The sequence below is a fragment of the Natrix helvetica genome, assembly GCF_964273705.1.
Source record: "Natrix helvetica genome assembly, chromosome: 1".
NCBI lineage: Eukaryota > Metazoa > Chordata > Lepidosauria > Squamata > Natricidae > Natrix > Natrix helvetica.
Window position 1 is genome coordinate 118,920,340 of NC_138548.1, and position 24,373 is coordinate 118,944,712.

The 24,373-nt window shown below is 39.8% G+C and overlaps 1 protein-coding gene across 1 annotated transcript in view; it reads left to right on the plus strand.

Annotated features, from left to right (window-relative positions):
• Positions 1-1,560: 1,560 nt before the first annotated feature.
• LOC309389403 (acyl-CoA (8-3)-desaturase-like) overlaps positions 1,561-24,373 on the plus strand; it is a gene marked incomplete at both ends in the record, with an annotated part of 28,412 nt that continues 5,599 nt past the window's right edge. The window contains 7 exons of the mRNA XM_081947710.1: positions 1,561-1,782; positions 12,706-12,816; positions 15,268-15,465; positions 15,997-16,098; positions 17,230-17,358; positions 22,602-22,659; positions 23,256-23,332. Of these exons, the coding sequence (XP_081803836.1) occupies positions 1,561-1,782; positions 12,706-12,816; positions 15,268-15,465; positions 15,997-16,098; positions 17,230-17,358; positions 22,602-22,659; positions 23,256-23,332 (897 nt within the window). The remainder of the gene's footprint in view (positions 1,783-12,705; positions 12,817-15,267; positions 15,466-15,996; positions 16,099-17,229; positions 17,359-22,601; positions 22,660-23,255; positions 23,333-24,373) is intronic.

Below are 24,373 nucleotides of genomic sequence, written 5' to 3' on the forward strand. Positions count from 1 at the left end.
GCTAAAAAATGCACATGAAATGTTAAATGGGAAAAAATAGTGAAAACTCAGAAGGAACACCTAGAAAAAGGAGAAGGAGAAAAGGAGAAAGAAAAGGGATTGAATGAGGAACAAGAAGACACTATAGAAGAAAAAGATTGAAAAAAATACTTAGATGATTATACTCGGATTTACAGCTATATACTTAAAGGAGACAAGGGGGAAGTGACCCCCAAAAAGAATATGGGTGAAGAAAAGAAAGTATAAGAGAAGTGCATTTCCTGAGCGACTAAGAGAAAATGGTTGAAAGGAGGAAAGAAAGAGAAGGATTTACTAGTAAAACAGAATGAAATTTGGTAAAATAGCCAATGGTATATATCCAATACGATGTGAGGGAAACAGATTAATAGTATTACTTGTGGATCACTAACTAAATGAAATGTTTATTACATAAAATTAAATTTGAGGATATATCTTATTAATAGTAAAATAGAAAAACATATAGAAATGATATGTAAAATGTGATTAATTTGGAGAGGTAATAATAATAATAATAATAATAATAATAATAATAATAATAATAATAATAATAATAATAATAATAATAATAATAATAATAAATTTGGATTTATTAGCCGCTCCCTTTCCAAGTAGGACTCGGGGCGGCGTACAATGGAGCATAAAACATAAAAAATATATAACAACAAATCTTGATATTGTTTATATATTAAGAAGAAATTAAATTAAGCAGGAAAATATGGAATGAAAATAAGATGACTGAAATGTAAAATGAAAATATGATGTAAAATGAACTATGCCTAATAGAAGATGTAAAGGGGGAAAATCCAGACAACACTTTGTTTAAAAAAGAAGTTAAAATATGTACCATTTTTTTAAAAAAAACTTTGTTTTTTTTTTTAAAAAGAAAACAGTTGCTTCCATGTTCTCCTCTCCTCTTTTCTTTAATTCACAACTATGTTGACATTGAAAATGCATTGATATCAGGAATGAAGTTGGAAGTGAATGGTTGGAGCATTTCCATGCCTAGAAGGATTTAGAGTTTTGGAATCAGTGCAAATGCTTGGGCAATGCTTCTCTTCCTGAATGGGTTTCCCAATTCTCTGCTTTTCTGCTTTTTAGTGTTTACAGAAGGAAGCCCTTTAAAAGTAACTGTTGGTGAAGAGGTTGCTAAACTCCTATGGACAACTGTTATGGAACTTATTCAATTCTTACCCAGAATATTTTACACAGTTCTTTATTATTCTGTGGTTTTTTTCAAAAAAAAACCCAACCCTCAATGATAATATCTTCTTTAATCCAACTTGATACTCTAATACTATCCAGTTTTATGTTATCTGAAAGAAGAGATGCCTTTGATAGGGGGAGGAGAAGGAAGCCTTGCAAGAGAACATCTGGAGCAACAGAAAGTTAATTGCAGTGTGGGTGGCTAATAGAAGTGTATATAAAGTTGGCTGCAACATTTAACCGAATGAAGAGATAGAGTCGCTTCCACTTTCCACAGGCAAAAAAACACCAGTCCAGAAGTCAGTGGAGCAGCATCCCTCAGTGCTTCCAGCCAGGATGCCCCCTCAGTCAGGAGCCAGTGCAGGAAAGCCAGAGTTTGAGCCAGGGGTTCCCCATCTCTTCACCTGGGACGAGGTGGGGCTCCGCACAGGCAATAGAGACTTGAAGGAAGAGAGATGGCTGGTCATCGACCGAAAGGTTTATGATGTTAGTCAGTTCTATTTGCGGCATCCAGGTGGGCCTCGTCTCATCAGACACTATTCTGGACAAGATGCCACGGTGAGTCCTTGCTGAGGGGAAAGACAGCCATGGAATGACTGGAAGGCTGCACAAAACACTCACTTTGCATGCACACATTCCAGGTTGAGGTTGTGTCTTTCTCCTAGGGTCTCAAATAGCAGAATGGGTGGAAAGGAATCTCTCTTGTCTGAACCTGAAGGGAATTCTGACATTACAGAACAGGCATTCTGGGTTGGACAGTCCAATACTTTAACACAATGTAAGGAAGTTCCAGGTGGTGGTTGTATTGCTTGGCAATTTTGTAGTTTTGAGTAACAAAATCTGTCCAAAATTTAGAAGTTTGGAAAAAGGACAGGGCAGAAGCTAGGCAGCTAATGTACAGATGTACAAGTTGATGTGACTTGCAGGCTTTCATTTTTCCAGGTTGGGTCAATGTTTGACTGAAGTTAAGTTACATAACTTTATTGACATCTAGACAATGTGAACAAAGTACAGCTGAGATTTGAGGACCTGATCAGAAGGTGTTTGTGAAAAATCATGGACACAGCTTATATTTTGCCTAAGCAAAATTCAGACTGGCAGACTTTCTCAGTGAGAATATATGAGTAATATTGGTAGCATAGAAGTGTGACCTCTACCAAGTATTGCAGGATTCGTGTTGCACATGAAGCATGTTCTCATAGACGTTGTAGGAAAAGATTTGGAATCCCACCACTGGAAAGAAGGAACTGGCAACTTTCTAAGTCAAGGTTCTCCAACCTTGGCAGCTTTAAGACTTATGGACTTCAACCAGCCTCAAGTTCAACCATGCTGGCTGGGGAATTCTGTGAGTTGAAGTCCACAAGTCTTTCAGGACTGAATTCTAGTTAAGTTTAGAATCTGTAGACTCTATTGTACATATCATAATGCAATAGGTTATAGACCCAGAATTTGATTAACATTTTGATAAAATGTTTAAATGCACACACACCTGTATACACACACATACATGTATATATAAGTCTATGTCATTATTGCTTCAGTGTATGAAGAAAATATAAATATAAGCTAAATAAAAAATTATCAGAACAGAGATTGACTTTTTCTATGTACCTATTGTAACTTGCATGTTGTACAAGGATCAGTAGCTGAGGCCCAGAAACATCTTCTGTGTTCTTGCATATCTATCAGGACTTTCAATCTTGGAAGCATCTGCAGCAGGTGAAAAAGGATCACACTTTCTAGGGACATTCTGTCACTTCTAGACATTTCTGGTAAATACCTGATATATTCTTCGCTCGAGCTAACCTCTGACTGAAGGCTCTCTTTAAATTACACCATCTATTACGGGACATTCAGGCATTGATGGCATACTTGAGACCAGTGATGTGCGGTGAGGTTTATGGCTGGTGAGGCTGGTGACGTCATCAGGAAGGCGGGGAATGGGACCACGTGTGCTGGAGGCTCAGGCTGCCTCAGCCTCCAGCACACATGATCCCATTCCCCGCCTTCCTGAGCATGCTCCGCCGGCTTGCGCTCTGCAGTCCTCGAAAGCGACTGAGGAACGACGAGAACCTTCCTGCCTCTGCTGGACTTTGCACGCTCCTCCTGACTGCATATTGCAGTCGCGAGGAGCGCGCGAAATCCAGCAGAGGCAGGAAGGTTCTTGTCGTTCCCCAGTCACTTTCGTGGCTTCGTCATCCGGGAGCGCCGACAACATTTCTGCCTCCGAAGCTCCCGGGCGCGGCCGGACGGATGTAGCCATAGCGACGCCGAGGCGGTCCGGGCGGACGAAAGAGCAAGCAAGGCAGCCTGATCCTCGGTCGCTTGCCCGCCGGACTGCTTCGGCGCCATTTTGGCTACCTCCATCCGGCCACACCCGGGAGCTGCGGAGGCAGAAATGCTGTCGGTGCTCCCGGATGACGAAGGCACGAAAGGGACTGGGGAACCCCGGCCGGACGGATGTATATAATATTATATATATATATATATATATATATATATATATATATATATAATATTATATACTATTATTTCATTATATATATATATATATATATATATATATATATATATATATATATATATATATATATATATATATATATATATAATATTATATACTATTATTTCATGAAGAGAGGTGAGGCTCTGCCTCCCCTGCCTCCCCTGACCGCACGTCCCTGCTTGAGACCAAATCTAGCATTGATATCATCAAAATGTCTACATTGCCATCAAATCATAACACTTGTGACTATATGACAAAGAATTATTCTGAATGGAAGAATCTATATGCAGTCACTGCTAAATATCTTCTTCAAGGATGAATCTAGGAATTTATGGACATAGGAGGTGGGAATGGGAAGGAAAGGGAATGGGGAAGGAAAAGGGAAAACTGGGGTATTAGCAGATGAAGATTCCTTGAAGCAGATTACATAACTATGATGGGTTAACACCCCACTGTTTTTGTTAAGGCCTTCTGAGGTAGCCTGATACTTCTTGCTATATGTAGGTACAGCTGTCTCAAATTTTGATCTGCTGGTGAAGGTTTTTTTGGGATCTATTTCAATATAAACTGTGAATTTGATGATATATTCTGGATGGCAATTGGAAGCATGTAGGTACAGTGATTTGTAAGCTTCCTGGCATTTATGTGTCTATTATGTAGTTTATGTGTCCATCATGTGTTTATTTTCAGAAAAGTGGACTTATTGGACTAGTGGTGGGTTTCAAAAATTTTTGGAACCTCTTTTGTAGGTGTGACCTGCTTTATGGGAGTGGCTTGCCAGTCATGTGACTGAATGGGAGTAGCTTGGCAGCCATGTGACTGGATGGGAGTGGCTTGGTAGCCATGTGACCAGGTGGGAGTGGCCAACACGATGTCACTGAATTATTTGCCCCAATGGAGGATCTACAAAAAGAAGATATAAAAAAGGAAATTTATTACTTTGTGCACTTACTACTTAAATAAGATTAAAATAAGTACACAAAACAATAAAATATCTACTTACAGAAGGAAGATGACTGTCCTTGCCAGTCTTCAGTATCACTGACTCCAATGAATGGCCTGCAAAAAGAAGAGACACAGAAATGAACTCCTCCATTGCATGCACTGAATTGGGATGAAACCAGCACATAAAACAATAAAGACAGCTACTTACAGAGGAAGGATTACTATCCTAGCGGTCATACTCAGTTGCCTCTTTATCTTGTTAAATAATACTGCAGAAGAACTGCAGAAGAACTGCAGAAGAATATTAGACTCGATTGTGGTTGTAAACTGAGGACTACAGGTAACAGAAGGGACCTCTGTTTTCACCCAACAATGTACTGTCTTTTCAGGAAGGATGTCCCCCAACAAACAGGAAAGATATAGTTTTTCATCTAAGAAGTTAGATCAAGAATGAATGTCATAGGTAGATTCACAAAGCAATACAGATTTCCTTTTCTGAAATGTATTCCTCAGTTCAAAAAACAGGAATATATGAAGTAGATTCAGTACTTAGGACAGACCAAGTAGCTATTCAAGAGTTAGTGATGTCATGGTTAGAAGCAATGGTAAAGCAAGATATGGATTTAAAACCAGTAATATTTTGTTGTGTATTTCAAAGGGAATACAATACATATTTAATTTTACACATGTTAACAGCTGCTGGAATTGTGTTTGCACAACAGTGGAAAAACAAAGATATGAAAATGAATGAATATTAAAATGTGCAGGAATGAATAAATTGACAATTAAAATCAAGAATTAATTTAATTTAATTTAATTTAATTTCAAGATTTATAGACCGCCCCCTCTCCCCGAAGGGACTCGGGGCAGTGTACAGGCGTCTCATTAAAAACAAATACAAAAAGTAAATACCCTATAGCCTTAAAAGCGAATTAAACCTAAACACAACTGTACAGAATAATAAGTTAAAACCAACTGAAAAACGTACCGCTAAAAATTTAAAAATGCAGACGTGAGGGACTAAAATTGGGATTAGGCCAGGCCGGCTAAATTGAACAGGTGGGTTTTAAGCTTCTTACGGAAGGAGCGGAGGTCGGTAGTAGTTCTGATATCCGGGGGGAGGCCATTCCAGAGGGTCGGGCCCATCACAGAGAAGGCCCTACTCCTGGGCGTCGCCCGCTGGCATTGCCTAGTGGACGGCACCTGGAGGATTCCCTCTCTGTGAGAGCGAATCGGTCGAAGGGATGTATGGGGCAGGATACGATCCCGCAAATAACTAGGTCCTGTGCCATGGAGCGCTTTAAAGATGATAACCAACACCTTGAAACGCACCTGGAAGGCCACAGGTAGCCAGTGCAGCCCGCGCAGCAGAGGTGTTACATGGGAGTATCTGGTGACTCCCACAATTGTCTGCGCGGCTGCATTCTGAACCAGCTGCAGCCTTCGGGTGCATCTCAAGGGGAGCCCCATGTAGAGAGCATTACAGTAGTCCAGTCGAGATGTCACAAGTGCATGAGTGACTGTGCAGAGGGCGTTCTGGTCCAATAGGGGGCGCAATTGTACACCGCCTCGAGTCCCTTGGGAGAGGGGGCGGTCTATAAATTTAATAAATATAAATATATATATATACCAGGCGAACCTGGTGAAACGCCCCCCTTGCCACGGCTGTCACATGGTCATCCATTGACAGCCGGGCGTCCAGGAGGACGCCCAAATTGCGTGCCCGATCCACGGGGGCCAGCTGTTTGCCCCCAATGGCCAGTGATGGACACAACTGGTTGAACCGGGGTGCCGGTGACGACAGCCACTCCGTCTTGGACGGGTTGAGCTTGAGTCTGTTACTTCCCATCCAGATCCGTACGGCTTCCAGGCATCAGGACATCACTTCGACGGCATCGTTGGGGTGGTCCGGGGTAGATATGTACAGCTGCGTGTCATCAGCGTACAGATGGTAATCTACCCCGAACCCACGAATGATCTCGCCCAGCGGCTTCATGTATGTGTTGAACAGGAGAGGCGAGAGGACCGACCCCTGCGGCACCTCACAAGTGAGCGGCCTCAGGCTCGACCTCTGCCCCCCTGTCAACACACATTGCGTTCGACCAGAGAGGTAGGAGGAGAACCACCACAGAACGGTGCCCCTCACCCCCAAACCCTTTCGATATCGATGGTATTGAAAGCCGCCGAGAGATCTAATAGGACCAAGATGGAGGAACAACCCCCATCTCTGGCCCTCCAGAGATCATCCACCAACACGACCAAAGCCGTCTCCGTGCTGTGACCGGGCCGGAAGCCGGACTGGCACGGATCCAGATAAGAAGGCTTCGAATATTTTTTCACATGCTAATGTTTTATGTTTTCACATGTTTTATCAATTGCTAAGTAACAGAAACAGAAATTAGAAATCTAAAAGTATGAAAGAAAACACCAATTATGTAAGGAAAGGTCACTAAACTGTGGAAGGAAATATTATTAGTACTTGATCATTATTAATGTGTAGATAACTGCAGGACATTAGACACCCACACACAAACTATGACAGTGCCAGGAAAACACCAAAAAATAACAATTTTCCCCCAAAAGACTGCATATGAAACCAGGTTTTTTCCCTAACCCTAAGGACAGGAAAGACAAAGCCACTGGAATAAAAACCATCAAGGCATTGTGGGAAATGATAAAGGACAGTGCCAGGAAGCTCACAGAACCAGCAACCACCTCACAATTACCTAAACAACCAGTATCACACAGAAACAGACAAAATCTGCCAAAGCTGCCTTGCACCAACCTGGCCTGCCCTTAGAAAAGCAGCCACTTTGAGCCACATAAACCATGCACCAACCTGCACACTTAAAAGCAACATATTGCATCCCAAATAAACCATTTGCAAAAAGGAATAACATTTCTTGTAATAAACATATTCTATAAACAATAAATAAATAAAAATTCCCTAAAATAATTTTTAAAAAAGATATTCTATAAATAATTTTAAAAATCCTTAAAACCATTAAAGATATTCTATACACAATAAGTTAAAATAAAATCATTAAAATATCCTATACACAATAAATTAAAATAAAACCATTAAAAATATTCTATGCACAATAAATATTTTTTAAAAAAAACATTAAAAACATAAATGAAAAAAACCGTGTCACTTACCAGCAGGCAGAATCAGCAGCTCTCCAATGCGATGGGTGCAAGGAGCAGGCAGGCAACCCGGCAGCAGATAAGGTGGCCTGGTTGGCAGGCTTAGCCAGCCAGGCGAGGCTGGGGACTGTGTGGGGTGGTGGCAAGAAAGGCCTCAGCTGGCGATTCTGAGGCCCTTCCTCCACTGCAGGGATCTGAGGCTCCGGAGGCTTGGTGGGCTTTCCGGCCATGTTTTTAAACTGGAAGCCACGTGGAGCCCTTCTTTGCTGGCGCAGCAGCTTTTGGGTCTAATGGGCTTGGGTTTCCAGCCCGACAGCCCCAAAAGCCTCTTCTAGAGATCTATTGCAGTCGCGAGGAGCCGACGAGAGCGCAGAGAAGTGCGTGAAGGTTCTCGGTGCTCCGGGAAGCCGCGAAAGTGTCTGGGAGAGGCAGGTTACTTGGTTTAGCCTCTCTTGACATTGCAGCAGCCCCAAGCGTGCTGATCTTGGCAGTTTTCGCATTGGGGCATGCTGCAAGATGGAAAAGGTCTTCACTGCCTCTTGCAGCATGCCCCGATGTGAAAACTGCCGAGATCCACGCTTGGGGCTGCTGCAATGTCCAGGGAGGCTAAACAAAGCTGCACGCCTCTCCCAGCCACTTTCGCAGCTTCCTGGAGTGCCAAGAACCTTTGCGCTCTTCTCCGCTCTCTCCATGGCTTCTCGCAACTGAAATAGATGTCCAGAAGTGGCTTTTGAGGCTAATTGGGCTTGGGCTTCCATCCCGACAGCTCCCCCCCCCCGCTTCTGGATGTCTATTACAGTTGTGAGGAGCTGAGGAGAGCACGGAGAAGAGCGTGAAGGTTCTCGGCACTCCGGGAAGCCGCAAAAGCAGCTGGGAGAGGCGCACGGCTTGGTTTAGTCTCCCTGGACATCGCAGCAGCCTCAAGCATGCCAATCTCGGCATTTCTCACATCAGGGCATGTTGCAAGAGGGAAAACATCTTCATTCCCTCTTGCAGCATGCCTGGATGAGAAATACGCCGAGATCAGCAACACTTGGGGCTGCTGCGACGTCCAGGGAGGCTAAACCAAGCCGCGCACCTCTCCCAGCCGCTTTTGTGGTTTCCTGGAGCACCAAGACCCTTTGCGCTCTTCTCTGCACTTTCCTCAGCTCCTCACGACTGCAATAGATGTCCAGAAGTGGCCGGGGCTGTTGGGATGGAAACCAAGCCCCATTAGCCCCAAAAGCCGCTGCGCTAGCAAAAACCTTACTTACCTCCTCGGCAGGCAGCTCTTTGAGGGGTGGTGCAGATGGGTGGGGGAAGTGAGTGGCGATCGAATGGGTGGCGCCCAGAGGTGAGCGAGCGAGGGGGCGGGGTGGTTCCACCAGTGGAACCGGTACTAAATGGCACGCTAGATTTTTGGAACCTCTTCTAGCGGACCAGTTAGAACCGGCAGGAACCCACCCCTGTATTGGACACATTTAGGCTTAGGCTGATAATGGGATTGAAGTATTGGAAGTGTTGAAATCCTGATAGAATTTAATGAGGGATTTTCATGGGTACAGATCATCACTAAATTTCATATAAATTCAGGAGTTGAGAACATTTGCAATCTTCTGTGAACACATTGGCATATTGCAGAGTGATGTATGTGCACATAAGTGTGCAATTCATGCGCAGTTATATCTGTTGCCAATGTAAAAATAGTGATGGATGAGATCAAAGTCTTGAATTTCTCCTTATTTCTAGGTTGAATCTCTCCTTGATCAGTTTCCATCCATTATGCCTTGTCTGGCCTTCAGGTGCTTTAGAAAATAGGTTTACCCCCTCCTCTTTATGACAGCTCCTCAAATATGGGAACCCTGCTATTATGTCTCCTCTGTTCCTTCTGTTCACTAGACTAGCCATGTCCAGTTCTATCATCAGTCTTCATATGTTTTAGGTTCCAGTCACCTAATCATCTTTGTTTCTCTTCTCTGCACTCTTTCTAGAGTCTCCACATTTTTTATAGTGTGGTGACCAAAACTGGATGCAGTATTCTAGGTGTGGTCTTTTTTTCCCCCAGTAATTTTTATTGTTTTTTCTCTTTTCAACATATGTTACAATCGTTATGTCAACCTTTTGTACATTGTCATATCGTCTTATCTATACATGTTTTTCTCTTTTCACTATATATTACAGTCATTATGTTAATATTTGTACCTTGTTATATCATCTTATCTATACCTGTTTATAATATTCCACTTCTATATTTACATACTTTTATACACAGTTCTATACATATTTATATATGTTATTTTTGGCTTAATTGTTTTTCTTGTTTTCTAACCATTCATACCAATTATTCCAGATTTCATAATATTCCTATTCCTGTTTATCTTTTAATTTTAGGGTTAATTTGTCCATCTCTGCACAGTCCAGTGTTTTTTTTTATCATTAATTCGTCCGGGGGGGGGGTAGTAGTTTGTTTATTGAGCGAAAGCAGTTCTAGCTATAGTTAGAAGATGTGTTAGTAAATATTGAATTTTTTTGTGTGTATTTCCCTTTGATTATTCCCAGCAAGAAGGTTTCGGGTTTATATTTTATTTGTTCTCTCGTGATTTCTTGCACCCATTTCCAATTTTTTTTTCCAATATTTTTGTGATTCCAGGCAAGACCACCACATATGATAGAAGGTCTCTTGTTCTTTTTTACATTTCCAGCAGGTCGGTTTCAAATTTGGGTATATTTTAGCCAATCTCGTTGGTGATAGGTGCCAACGCTAAAACATTTTGTATATATTTTCTTTCAATGTTGCTGATCGTGTTAATTTATAGTTTATGTTCCAAATTCTTTCCCAATCCGCTAGATCTATATTATAACCAAAGTTTTTGGCCCATGCTATCATACAGCCTTTAACTTTTTCTTCTTCTAATCAATGTAACTTCTAGCAAATATTTATACATTTTTGTTATGAATTTGTTTTCCGGGCCAATTAAAATTTTATCTATTTGTTGCAATTCTGTATATATTCCATATTCTTTTACATCTTTTTTGTATCTTGATTGTAATTGCAGATATGACCACCAATCTATATTTATATTATTCTCTTTTAGTTCTTGATTTGTTTTCAAATTTCCCTGGTTATCTAAAATTTCACTGTATCTAATCATTTTTGATAGATCTATCGTATTGGGATGTATCATAGCTTCCATAGTGGAGAGCCATATCGGTATTTTCATGTAGTGTTTTGCTTTAATTTTGTTCCAGACCTGTATTGATGCATCTCTAATATAATGTGTATGGAAATATTTTTGTTTCTTTTTACTTTCATCCCATAAGAAAAAGTGCCATCCTGTTTGCAGGTCGTGCCTTCTAATACTAGTATTCTTCTGTTTTTTAAATTTATCCAGTCTTTAATCCAAGTTAATGCTGCTGCTTTGTAGTAGAGTTCCCAGTCAGGAAGCCCCATACCACCTCTGCTTCTATCATCCTGTAATGCTTTCAATTTTATCCTAGCTTTCTTCCCTTGGTGTGGTCTTACTAAGGCTTTATAGAGTAGTATTAGTACCTCATGTGATCTTGATTGAATCCCTCTGATAATGCAATTTAGGATTGCATTGGCACATTATAGGCTCATATTTAATTGGTTGGCCACTAAGATGCCTCTCCCAGTTACAGCTATTAAGCCTGGTTTCTCCCAATTTTTATATGTGTACTTTTGGTTTTTTCTTGCCTAATGGTAAGACTTTATTTTTCTCTACATTAAATTTCATTTTGTTAGTTAGGGCCCAGTGTTCAAGTCTATCAAGATCCATCTGGATCTTCAGCCTGTCATCTAGGATGTTGGCTATTCCTGCTAGCTTAGAATCATCTGCAAATTTGATAAGTTCCCCTTCTATTCCTTCATCCAAGTTGTTTACAAAGATATTGAAGAGTACTGGGCCTAAGATGGAACCTTGTTCTTCACAACTGCTTACTTCCCTCCATGTAGACATAGACCCATTAAGGACTACTCATTGAGTACAGTTTGTAAGCCAGTTACGAATCCATCTGGTGGTGACGCTATCTATCCCAATTTTTTCTAGTTTACCAAAAAGTAGATTGTGCTCTACCTTGTTGAATGCCTTGCTGAAGTCCAAGTATACTATGTCCACAACATTTTGCTGGTTTACTAATTTAGTCACTATATAAAAGAATGAAATAAGATTTGTTTGGCCTGATCTGTTTTTAATAAACCTGTGCTGACCTCTACTTACTACTTTACTTGTTTTCAGATGTTCACAGATCTGTTTTTTGATTATCTTTTTCAGTATCTTCCCAGGTATTGATGTTAGGCTGATTGGTCTGTAATTTCCTGGGTCTGTTTCCCCCCCCCCCTTTTTTTTTTTTTTTTTTTTGAAGATGGGAATCACATCAACTTTTTTGCAGTCCTCTGGTAGTTTGCCAATGCTCCAGGATATTTGAAAGATATGGTACAATGTTCTATTGTTTGTCAATCATGTTTTCGATTGATGGTTGTATGTATTCTTTTTCCTGTCTTGAAAATATTCCTTAAGCAATGAAAAAAAATAAGGTCTCTATAGAGTTGTATAATTTTTGAATGTTTATTTCAGCTCCACTAAGTAGACCAGACTGGGAAATCAATTCCACAGTAAGGATAAACCTAATTTTATTAAGACAGGGGAAGATGGTCCTGCCTTATTTTCATTTCAAGTAAACTACAGTAGCACAGTTTTAGTCTTCAAAATTAATCAAGGTCATAGAGTTGGCCTCCTAGAGAGCCAGTTGCGAAGCATCACCTACAATACACTTTTCATTATTTCCAAAAAGAACACATAGCCAACTTAACTGGCATTTCCATCATGTTAACCAGATAGTCTTCTCCATGTTAACCTTATTTGTATGTGTGTGTGTGTGTTTAGGATGCCTTTGTAGCTTTCCACAAGGATGAGGATCTGGTAAAGAAATATTTGAATTCCCTCCTAATTGGAGAGCTTGCCCCAGATCAACCATGCTGTGAACCCACAAAAAATGTGAGTATTGGGTGATCTCAGCTGTTGGATTCCTTTTGCAGAACCTTTATTTCAGATAGTTAGGCATACATGTGTATATGTATGTGTATGTATATGTCCCCATCACACTAATCCATTTCAGGGAAAATATCATTATACAAAATGCAGTAGCGTAAAGAACATTAAACCAAAGGAATTAAAGATATAAGGTAAAAAAATAGAAAAGGAGAGTTAAATCTCGGTTACATCCATGCTATCCACTTTATCTCTTCATATTTTTCTATTAGAAAGTGAAGACAAGTGGCCACCAGAAATGTGATAGACAGATAGACAATCAAGAGATATTCTTACAAACTTTAATTGCTTCGTCTATGTCTATTTATCATTTCATTCATTATCTATTGCACTTTTAATTTCTCTCTCTCATTTTAACGATATCCAGTCACAAATTTCTCAGTCTTCCCCTTGGCCAATTCACCTCTTAATAGTTTGTTTAACAGGTCGATCCTCATTCATTCTTTTTCACTGCTCAAACCACCTCAACGTATTTATTTCATACAGTTACTAACACTGCTATCATGTCACCCAGGTCTATTTTTCACCCTCCAGAGCCTTCAGAGAAGCCTCCTGTATGCTCCAGAGGTCAAAAATCAGCCCTACAGACAAACCAGAAGTCACCAGTTTGGTTTGCCCATAAGGCCAGTTTTTCACACTTTGGAGGCTTCAGGGAAGCCTCCGGAAGGTGAAAATGGCCTCAAAAGAAGGCCGAAGTCAGCTGGCCAGCACGCACATGTGGCAATGCCTCACGTGCCCTGACAAATGGCTCTGTGTGCTGCGATCACAGACCTAGATAATATTTTCTGGTTAAGTGGTACCATTGAAATAAATAAATAAATGTCAGTGTTCCAAATATCATGCAGAATTAAATCAGAGTCCAAGGCAGAGCTACCCTTAAAGTTCCAATTTAATAAGACAGACATGTTGGCAACAAACTGTGGAATCCCAAATCTAAAAGCTTCCTGGGATTCCACCCAGTTGAAAGTTCATGATCTTATCCCCACACCCATAAATCCATCACATGATCCAATCTTCTTAGGCCACACTGGCATTTCCACCCATCTAGTTCCGGTCAGATACAGAGGTGCGAGGCAAAAGATGAGCTTGATTTCTAGAAAGGAATGACAACAACACATTCTACAATTCTACTCCTTATTATTCCCCCTCCCAATTACTACACTGATGAAACAGCATAGGAAAATAATAGAGAGTGTGGCAGGCCAAAAATCCTAAAAGGAATATAACTGCAGGCCTGACAACTTTGGTTGACTTCATTCCCTTTGTTTTTCATTGAAAGAAGAATGCATGGGATAAATGGTATAGGTGGATGGAGGAAAGAAACAAGAATCAATGAAGGAATGTAACAAAACTCAAAAATAATAGTTATGGGTAAAATAAGAAAGTTAAGAATGGTGAAACCCAAATAAAACACAATTGAATTGGGAAAAAAATAATAAAAATGAAAATAAAAACTTAGTTAATTTTTGGTGATTAATAAGTAGAACTTTGTAGATGCTTATAGAATGTTTTTGTTTTTAAAATGTTTATTCGTTAACAGATAACCCATCATGACAATAATAATGAAATAATACCTCTAACTGGTAAAAACAATTTGGATATAAACTATAACATGGGACCTTGGGAAAAGATTTATTAATCTTATTAATATTTTTTTTGTTTAGATTTTGTTATAAAGATGTAATCTCTCCTGGGTACTTATAAATTCTAGTAATAAATTTTTGTCTAGATTTATTATAATATAAATATAAATGATTCTAGACAAAAGCACGTTTAAACAAATATAGTTAAATGAGAATGATGGTATATTGATGGTATAAAGATTTTGGATTTAAAATGTACAATTCAATATGAATGAAGTATAAAGAATGATTGTAGTAACGCACGAAATTTATTTGTAACCAATCAACATGCTTTCTGGAAAATGTAATGAAGAATGTTTTTCTGTGTGTTTTTTGTTTAATTAAAACAATAAAAAATATAATAATGAAAGAAGAATGCATAGTAATTTTCGAAAGCACTCTTGTTACCATTCTAAGGAGAAAATATTAGGTCCCACATATGAGAATCCAAAATCCTTTGGGCTGCAGAACCAGGATGATAGGCCATTATTTAATTATGTATTGCATGCATATCATGTACTTCTATTTGAACCTCCAGATGACATAAATGGAGGTCTCCTTAATTTATCCCAGCAAGTCTGTGTTGCAGCTTGGTCTGAGAGAGAGCAACTGGTCCTAAGTCACCCCATAAGCTGCATGGTCAAGTGATTCATCCTGATACAAATCCAACCTTAGGTTTAATACATAAAACTCAAGATGGGCTTTTGGTCTAGTCTGCCAAAAGGGTTCTAATGTTCTGAAGCAAGTAAAAAAAAACTGTCATTGCTTCTTGCAGGAAATGCTGGTAAAGGAATTCCATGAACTGCGTGCAACAGTGAAGAAGATGGGGCTCTTGAAGTCAAGATTCAGCTTTTTTGCTTTCATGTTTCTGCATGCTTTCATACTAGACATTGCATCTTGGTTTACTATCTGGTATTTTGGAAAATCTTGGATGCCTTTTCTTCTTGGAGTAGCAATGTTCACTGTTGGACAGGTAACCATTTTGTGTTGCACAGCATAGCAGTGTAGAACAGTCTTCAACATATATAGAACAATATAATTGTTTTCATTAGTAATTTAACACCTTGTGCACTTATCTCGGTTTTCAATTCTTTGAGCTGTTGAATCTGGGCATAGTAATTCAATTACACACAGATTAAGAAAAGTGCTTCGGGATCTGAGCAGGTTATACTGCAGAATATGCATAATATTGCTTAATCCTTTTTGTCTGCTGAAATTAAAATGTTTGAAAGGAAGGCAGTAATAGTATTTGCTGGCAGCATACAACATATAAAGTCTTATGTATGTATTGTATGTATGTATGTATGTGTATATATAAACACAGACATGTACCTAGATATACAGTGCACATTGTATCACACAATATGAGTAATATAATTGTGGTTCTTTTTGATCGCCATTAATTAATGGTTATTAATGATGCTCCTCTACCAATTAATTCATGCAGGAAAAATGTGGAGAAATTATATACATATGTGTCATGTTTGTTGATTTTTACTTCCAGATCCAGTATGGTTTTCTCCAGCATGATCTTGGCCATGTGTCAGTCTTTGAAAAGGTCAAGTGGAACAGAGTAGCTCACTTTGTGATAATTGGCATTCTTAAGGTCAGAATCCATCCAAGAGAAGGAAAATTTAAGTGATGATTTGTGATTATTTATATATTTGAAATTGGGTCTGCCTATCCATCATTTCCTGTGTCTAGGGTTTTGAAAAATAGGATAAGGATATTAAACACTGATATAGAACACTTTAAGCACTGAAGGGCTGAACATATAAGATCATCTTTTTGCAATATCGCTGTAAGACTGACAGTATTATTAATGCTTCCTTACAGAAAAGGGAGATGGTGTAAAGAGAAATATAGTCAGTCTACATTTTGTGGCTATGAATCATTTTTAACAATACTGCACTATACTTGCTTTGATTTTTCACTACTGAAGAGAAAGTAATGGAAGCTGCCATGTAAATATTTTCCAAATGAGGTGCTGTACAAGGAAAGACTGGGCACAGAGTCTCTGAGATTCACGGACAGATCTTCACACTCCTGAAACAAATCTAACAAATTCTTTCCTGCAAAAGCCCACTCCCCTTTCGCTCCTCTTTTATTTCCTATGGAAGGGGCCAATCACCTTCCACCTGTGACTTTACCACCAAGTCTTCCCTGATTTCTGAGTTTTTCTTTTCTTCTGGCAGCTCTGCACATGTGCACACTGGGAACAGGCTCTAGCTGTTCCTCTGCCTCACTGCTGTCTAGCTCCATAGAAGAGGTGTATGCTGCCAGTTCGCACCAGTTTGGGAGACTCAGACGTCATCAAAGATCTTTTGTGCATGCCCAGACATGTGTGTTCCCTCTACCGAACTGGTAGTGAAGAAAATAGAATACCATTACTCCTCCGTAGGCACCTGATCTAGTCTATTTCTCGTCTATTTTTGTTTCACACAAACACATTTAGCATCAAAACTGGAATTTTCAATAGTCCGCCTTGGAATGAAACCTTTTCAGATGTTTAATAATAAGGAGAAGAAATGAAACTAGTTTACACAAAAATGATGGAGGTCAGAGCGTTGTCACTGTACACAATTCAACTCCTGCTAGATGAAAGGAAGTGTAAACCAACAGAAGTGCAGCTGGTTTTTGTTTTATTTGGTTTGTAGATAACCAGTGGGGAATACATAGGATACAGCATTATTCACAAATAGATGGAAATCATGTTTGTTCTTCTGTACTTCTCCAGGGAGGACCGGTGAGCCTATGGAACCACATGCATAACCAGCATCACGCCAAACCCAACTGCTTCCGCAAAGACCCTGATCTCAACACGCACCCATTCCTTTTCAGTCTGGGGAAGAAACTTTCTTTGAAGGTAAATAAATAGAAAGTCTTAGGCAGACAAAAGACCCTGAAAAAGTATTAGTAGTACTAAAAGAAAAAACCCGACACCACCATATCTCTGATGAGCAATCTAGGAAAATAGGAAGAAAGATTTCTTTCCATCTCCCATATTTCTTTATAGCAACTCTCACTGCTGTTGGATCGGTTCAGGCATTGCCTTATTTTCTAGTCTCTGCTTCTGTAATAATTCTGTAAAACATATTTTCTTATAGACTGGAATGGAATGGAATGGAATGGAATGGAATGGAATGGAATGGAATAGAATAGAATAGAATAGAATAGAATAGAATAGAATAGAATAGAATAGAATAGAATAGAATAGAATAGAATAACAGAGTTGGACGGGACCTTGAACGTTTTCTAGTCCAGCCACCTGCTTAGGCAGGAAACCCTACACCACTTCAGACAAATGGTTATCCAACATATTTAAAACTTCCAGTGTTAGAGCATTCACAACTTCTGGAGGCAAGTTGTTCCATTGATTAATTGTTCAAACTGTCAGGAAATGTCTCATTAGTTTTAAGTTTTAAGCTTCTCTCCTTGATTAGTTTCCACCCATTGCTTCTTGTCCTGCCCTCGGGTCCTTTGGAGAATAGTTTGACTCCCTCTTTTTTATGGCTGCCCCTGAGCTATAGGAACACTGTTATACTGTCTCCCCTAGTCCTTCTTTCTATTAAACTAGACATACCCAGTTCCTGCAACCGTTCTTCATATGTTTTAGTCTCCAGTCCCCTGATCATCTTTGTTGCTCTTCTCTGCACTCTTTCTAAGGTCTCCACATCTTTTCTACATCATGGCGACCAAAACTGGATGCAGTATTCCAAGTGTGGCCTTACCAAGGCATTATAAAGTGGTATTAACACTTCACGTGATCTTGATTCTATCCCTCTGTTTATGCAGCCTAGAACTGTGTTAGCTATTTTGGCAGCTGCTGCACACTGCTGGCTAATATTTAAATGGTTGTCCTCTAGGACTCCAAGATCCCTTTCACAGTTACTACTATTTAGCAAGGTACCACATATACTGTACCTGTGCATTTCATTTTTTTGCCTAAATGTAGGACCTTACTCTTTTCACCATTGAATTTCACTTTGTTAGATAGTGCCCAATTTTCCAGTTTGTCAAGATCCTTCTGTATCTTTCCTCTGTGAGTTTTTATTAATTTGAGCCTGGTTCTCTTTGATTTCTTCTTTCATCTCTTTTAGTTGTTTTTTATTTCCTCTTGTCCCTGTAGAAGTTTTTGAAACATTTGTTGAAACTCAGTCTCTGTAGTTTTAGGTTGCATCAAAGCTGTTATCGTTGATTGTATACTAGGACTGGACGTTGCAGAGGAGGGTGGGACAGCTGAGATGAGGGAGGGGATGGAAGAGATGCAGAAGGGGAACAAAGAACTTGATACCCAGCAGATGAAAATAGAATTTGAGAGAATGTCCTTTTATCTTAGATTTCAAAATTTGGTGGAAGCAGATGATGAAGATATAAGGGACATTATGACAAGTATTTTGGCTGAATATATTCAGAGAGAGAAACAACAGATGGGGTGGGAAATAGACTTGGTTTATAGAGTGAACTCAGCCTATGCTAGAACACATAACGTACCCAGGGAGGTACACATTAAATTTCTCAGAAAAAGTACAAGAGATGTGATTCTGAGTGCACAAAGGGGGCAAGAATTGAAATACCAGGACAGGCATATAACCATTCTGAAACAGATCCCCAAGAAAGTGAGGGGAAAAAGAAAAAGTTACTCAAGTTAGCGAAGAAACTATACCAAAAGGGGGTGTGGTTCAGATGGCTGATGCCTGAAGGTATGCTAGTATTCTGGGAGGACACAAGAGTTAGAATTAATACACCCATAGAGGCACAGGCCTTTATGGAAAAAAACAAAGCTCTCTTAGAAAAACCAGATGACCTTACACCAGATACACAGGACACGGGAGGGGCTGGAGCTCTGCCAGCGGGGGGAGATGGGGCGACACCGAGAAAACTCAGATCACAAAAATGAATAAGAAAACTTGCTTGACATAAGTTGACCGAACTTATTAATTGAACTTATATGCTGACTATATGCAACTATTTAGTAATGAAATTTTTCGTAAATGTATACTTTGAGTATGGAGGGAGGGGACACCTACCGCACATTGCAACCGTCAAAATTTGTATCTATCCACTACCTTTTTCCTTGTAAAATTTTTAAAAAACCAATAAAACGTTGTTAAAAAAAAAAAAAGATCTTTCTGTATCTTAAGGCTATCTTCTGGAGTGTTGGCTATTCCTGCCAGTTTGGTGTCATCTGCATATTTGATGAGTTCCCCATTTATCCCCTCATCCAAATCATTGATGAAGATGTTGAAGAGTACTGGGCCTAAAACAGTGGGGTACTCCACTGCATACTTCCCTCTATGTAGATGCAGTTCCATTGAGGACTACACCAGTGGTGGGTTCTGGATCCCGTTGCAACCGGTACGCTGCAACGGGCCCTGGCGTCTAACAAGTTAATGCACGCAGCACACATGCAGCGCATGCATGCATACTTACTGCCCGTAACGCTCCAGCTGCTCTGCGGAGTGTCGTGCAGGTGTCGTACGCTCTGTGAACGTGTGTGAGAGCCCTGATCAGCTCAAATAGCGGTAAAGAGATCAGGCGGGTGGTTGGGCCCTTTGGAGCACCATACCGGAATGGTACTTGGTGCTCCCAGCAGGCACCGGTACACCTGTACCAGGGTGTACCAGTCATATCCCACCACTGGACTACATGTTGAGTGCGGTTGATCAGCCAGTTATGAATCCATCTGGTGGTGATGCTGTCTAACCCACATTTTTCTACTTTATCTAGCAGTAGGTTATGGTCTATTTTATCAAATGTCTTACTGAAGTCCAAGTAAATTATATTGACAGCATTCCTCTGGTCCATGAATTTTGTCAAAGAATGCAATAAGATTAGTCTGGCATGATCTGTTTTTCACAAACCCATGTTGGCTTTTGGTTATTATTTTGTTAACTTCTGTTAGCTTTTTGTTTGCTTGATTATCTTTTTCAGAGTCTTCCCTGGCATTGAGGTCAGGCTGATAGGTCTGCAGTTTTCTGGGTCTATTTTTTTCCTTTTTTGAAAATGAAAACTACATCAGCTCTTTTCCAGTCCTCTGGTAGTTCCCCGATGCTCCAGGATCTTTGAAAGATATTGTTCAATGGTTCTGAGATCTTCTCTGCCAGTTCCTTCCGAACCTTGGGGTGTAATCCACCCAGTCCCAGTGATTTGAACTTGTCTAGGGTAGACAGGTGCTCACTTACCATTTTCTTCCCCATTCTAATCTGTTTTTTGGTGCTGTTTTTGATAGGTTAGACTTTTTTTCCCTTTGTCTAAAGACACCTGCAAAAAACAAGTTAAGTAATTCTGTTTTCTCCCTGTTGCTTGTCACCTTCTTGCCACTTTCTCCCAGCAATCAACCAATTGTTTACTTGAATTTTTTCTTGTTTTTAACATGTTGGAACAAGCATTTTTGTTATGTTTTACTTTTTTCGTAAGCCTTTTTTTCATTGTGTGCCTTAACTTTCCTCACTTCATCTTTACAGGCTTGGGCTATTTGCTGATATTCTGCCTTAGTTATGTGCCCCCCTTTCCCCTTTTTATACTTATCCTTTTTGTCTTTCAATTATCAGAGTGTTCTTTATGCAGCCATGCTGGTTTCTTTTGAGAACTGTTATTTTTCTTCTTCATTGGTATTGTGCTAGACTGGGTTTTTATAATCTCACTTTTCAAAATTTCCCAAGCTTCTTGAATTGTTTTCCCCTTGAGGATTCTCATCCATGGAACACTTTCCAAACTCTCTCTAAGTTTATTGAAATTAACTCTCATAAAGTCAAAGACTAGTTCGAATTTGTTGTCTACTATTTGTGCTTGCATAATCTTGAATTCCAATAATGCATGATCATTTGCCCCCAAGGTTCCTGTAGCTTAAACACCTTCTATTGTTTCCTCTCTGTTACTGAGAATTAAGTCAAATATAGCTGATCCCTTGTTCCCTTCTCTACTTTTTGAGAAACAAACTTGTCTGTTAGGTTTGTTAGGAACCGGTTGGATCTTCCACCTGGTGCAGAGTTTGTCTCCCAGTTAATGTGAGGGTAGTTAAAATCCTCCATTACTATTGTGATGTGCTTCCAACATACCTTAGTTACAGAGGTGGGTTGCTCCTAGTTTGGCCTTGTTTGGCCAAACCGGTAGTGGAATTCATGCCTGGGTCGCAAAACTGGCAGTGACCCAGACCTGCCACGTCCCTGAACTGGTTTCCTCGCTGCTGCTGAGCTGCTGCCATTTTGGTTTTTAGTGACTGCGCATGCGCAGTTAACTGTTAATTGTTCTCCGCATGTGCAAAGAACAATTTACATTGAACAGTGCACGCGCATATAGCGCTCTTCATTTTACTGGTAGTAAAACTGGCAGAAACCCACCCCTGCTTTGTTAGCTGACTAGCAAAAAGTTCATCTATTTCCTCTGTTTGGTTGGGTGGCCTATAGTATAGACCTACGGCAATGTCATTCCCCCCCCCCACCATTAATATTGACCCAAATGCATTCAAGATAATTAAATCTGTTAACAATTCTGAGCTACATTCAATGACACAAATTTCCACTGCACTTCTGCATTAATCTGTACATTTTCCAAAGAACATGTTTTGATCCACATTTTTTTGTGAAGTACAGTCTAATAATGGATTCCCCTTCCCAAAAGTTGTACTTAGATGAATGCAAAGTCAAGAAACTTAACCAATGAATTGTGCATGTTTAAGGCTGTAGTAAAATGCAGTGCCTCTCCAAAAGTTGACAAACTATCACTTTTAATGTGACCAAAAAAGAGAAAGTAATGTAACATTGGTGATTCAATGTATGAATTGAAATAAACTGAATTAAATTGAATCAAATTAAAATGAAATCACATTTAATATTGGTATTGTCTTCTCCATGTTTTTCCCCCTGGCCCTGTTTATTTTGGCAAGGTAGCTTCCTTCAAAGATCAGAGGGAACCCTCAGTGCACAAAAGTTGTGTGTACAGCAGAAATTCAAGAGACTCAGATCAAATAATCTGTGATATAATAATATGCAAATATGAAACTTTTCAAGAACCTATGTTGTAAAGAATGGGCACAGACAACATGACCCTGATGTGGAATTTACATACTTGTCAATTTAACTGTTTGTTCTCTTTCTCCTTGTGCAGCTCGGAAAGAAGAAAAAGAAGTATATGCCTTACCAGTACCAACATAATTACTTTGTCTGTAAGTGTTTTACTATGTTTATAGGAGCCTAAATTTGGAGGAGAATAACCAATAAAGTCATATATCAGCACTATAAAGCAGAACAGACTAAGAAACCAATGCCCCACATATTGGGATTACTTTTATTGGAACACCTAGAGCAGGTGTGTCACACTGGCCACACCCACCCCATTTTAGCGAAGGGGGGGGAAGTTGTGATATGTTACGTGACGACAACATGACACCGTGAGTTTGACACTCCTGACCTAGAGTAACAAGATCTTGGAAATATGAATGTGTTTCCACCCTTAATGCGAAGCAGGGAGCTGCCTGAGACATTTAACTCAAATTACTTTCTTGGAAAGGGCTCATTGACTTGATAGCAACTCCTTCTCCTGGCTTTCAAGGCCATTCCTTATTCCCTCTACATCAGGTCTCTGACTCAATTACTATAGAAATACCCTGATGAGCATCGGGGCAATAGGTCAGAGAATAAGGCGGTTAGTTTAATGCAAAAAGGGATTCAGAGGCAGATGTTTGTTTCCTCTAGGATATGTTCTACCTTTATTTTAGTCATTCACTCATTTTTGTATTCTCCTTTTGCATTTTTATATTAGTCCTTGCCCCATTGATATTTACAATTGGTGTTCAATTGGTTTCCTATCGGCATTTATTTCAAAGAAAAAAATGGTTGGTAAGTCATAGCACCTCTTTATTTTAGGGGATTGGTGTATGGTCAAGTGTAACACATAAAGGTCCTGAATCCTCTTTCGTTCTAATAAGTCATGGGAGATGCATTACAAAATGCAAGTTGCTTTCTTTCCTTAATCCCCCACAACATCATGGGAACATTCCCTGCCATTCATGATTTCATTGGCCTTCCCTCTTGTCAGCACCATTGAACAGAAAATGTACCTTGTTTGGGAAGGGAAGGGAAAGTTGAGCAATAGGCAAATATTACAATCAAAGCCAAGGAAGGCTTGTCACAGCTGCAAAGAGCTGACCACAGTCTCTACCCTGATGTTAACAATGAGCCTGTTCCACTGGGTTACATCAGGCATTGGTGAAGTTATCTCCTAGACTGGGAATCTTTTCCAAGCCAACCTGAAAGTCAGAAAACAAGCATACGCTCCTCCAGGCAGAGACAGTGGCAACAGTGAAAAAGAAAAGGATGAGAAGCAGAGGAAGAGATTGCCAGGAGATTGCATTTCTAACTGCCATGGATATTGGGGTGCATTTGCAGAGGGATGGGGGAGAGACTATCTGGGCACTGATATGGGGAGTACAGATACATTCTAATAATAATAAGAGCAATGCTGTAGTTAAACATATTGTGGGTATGAAGCTTCATTCCTTCCCATGAGTACAGACCCCCACCCCCACTACTCAAATTGAGTCATGCCACTACCCATTGCAATTCTCAGCCACTGCAAAGGACATTGAAATCTTCAGCAGCTTCAAGAATTCCATTTCTGCCCTAAAGAAATTCTTTCCATTTTGGTGTAGAGCAAGGCTTCTGCCCAACTGATGCTAGTATTCTCCACCCTCACTCTTTTTTTTATCATTGTGAGAGTTTTACTAGATACAGAAATGAAGAGACCCTGAAAGTCCTTCAGCACTACACAGCAGACTGCCTATTGCTCCGCATGTTATAGCATTATAGTCTTTAGTTTGCCACATTGTAGCTAATTAATCTGAAATTGAAAAAGGAACTCATAATAATGATCCACACATT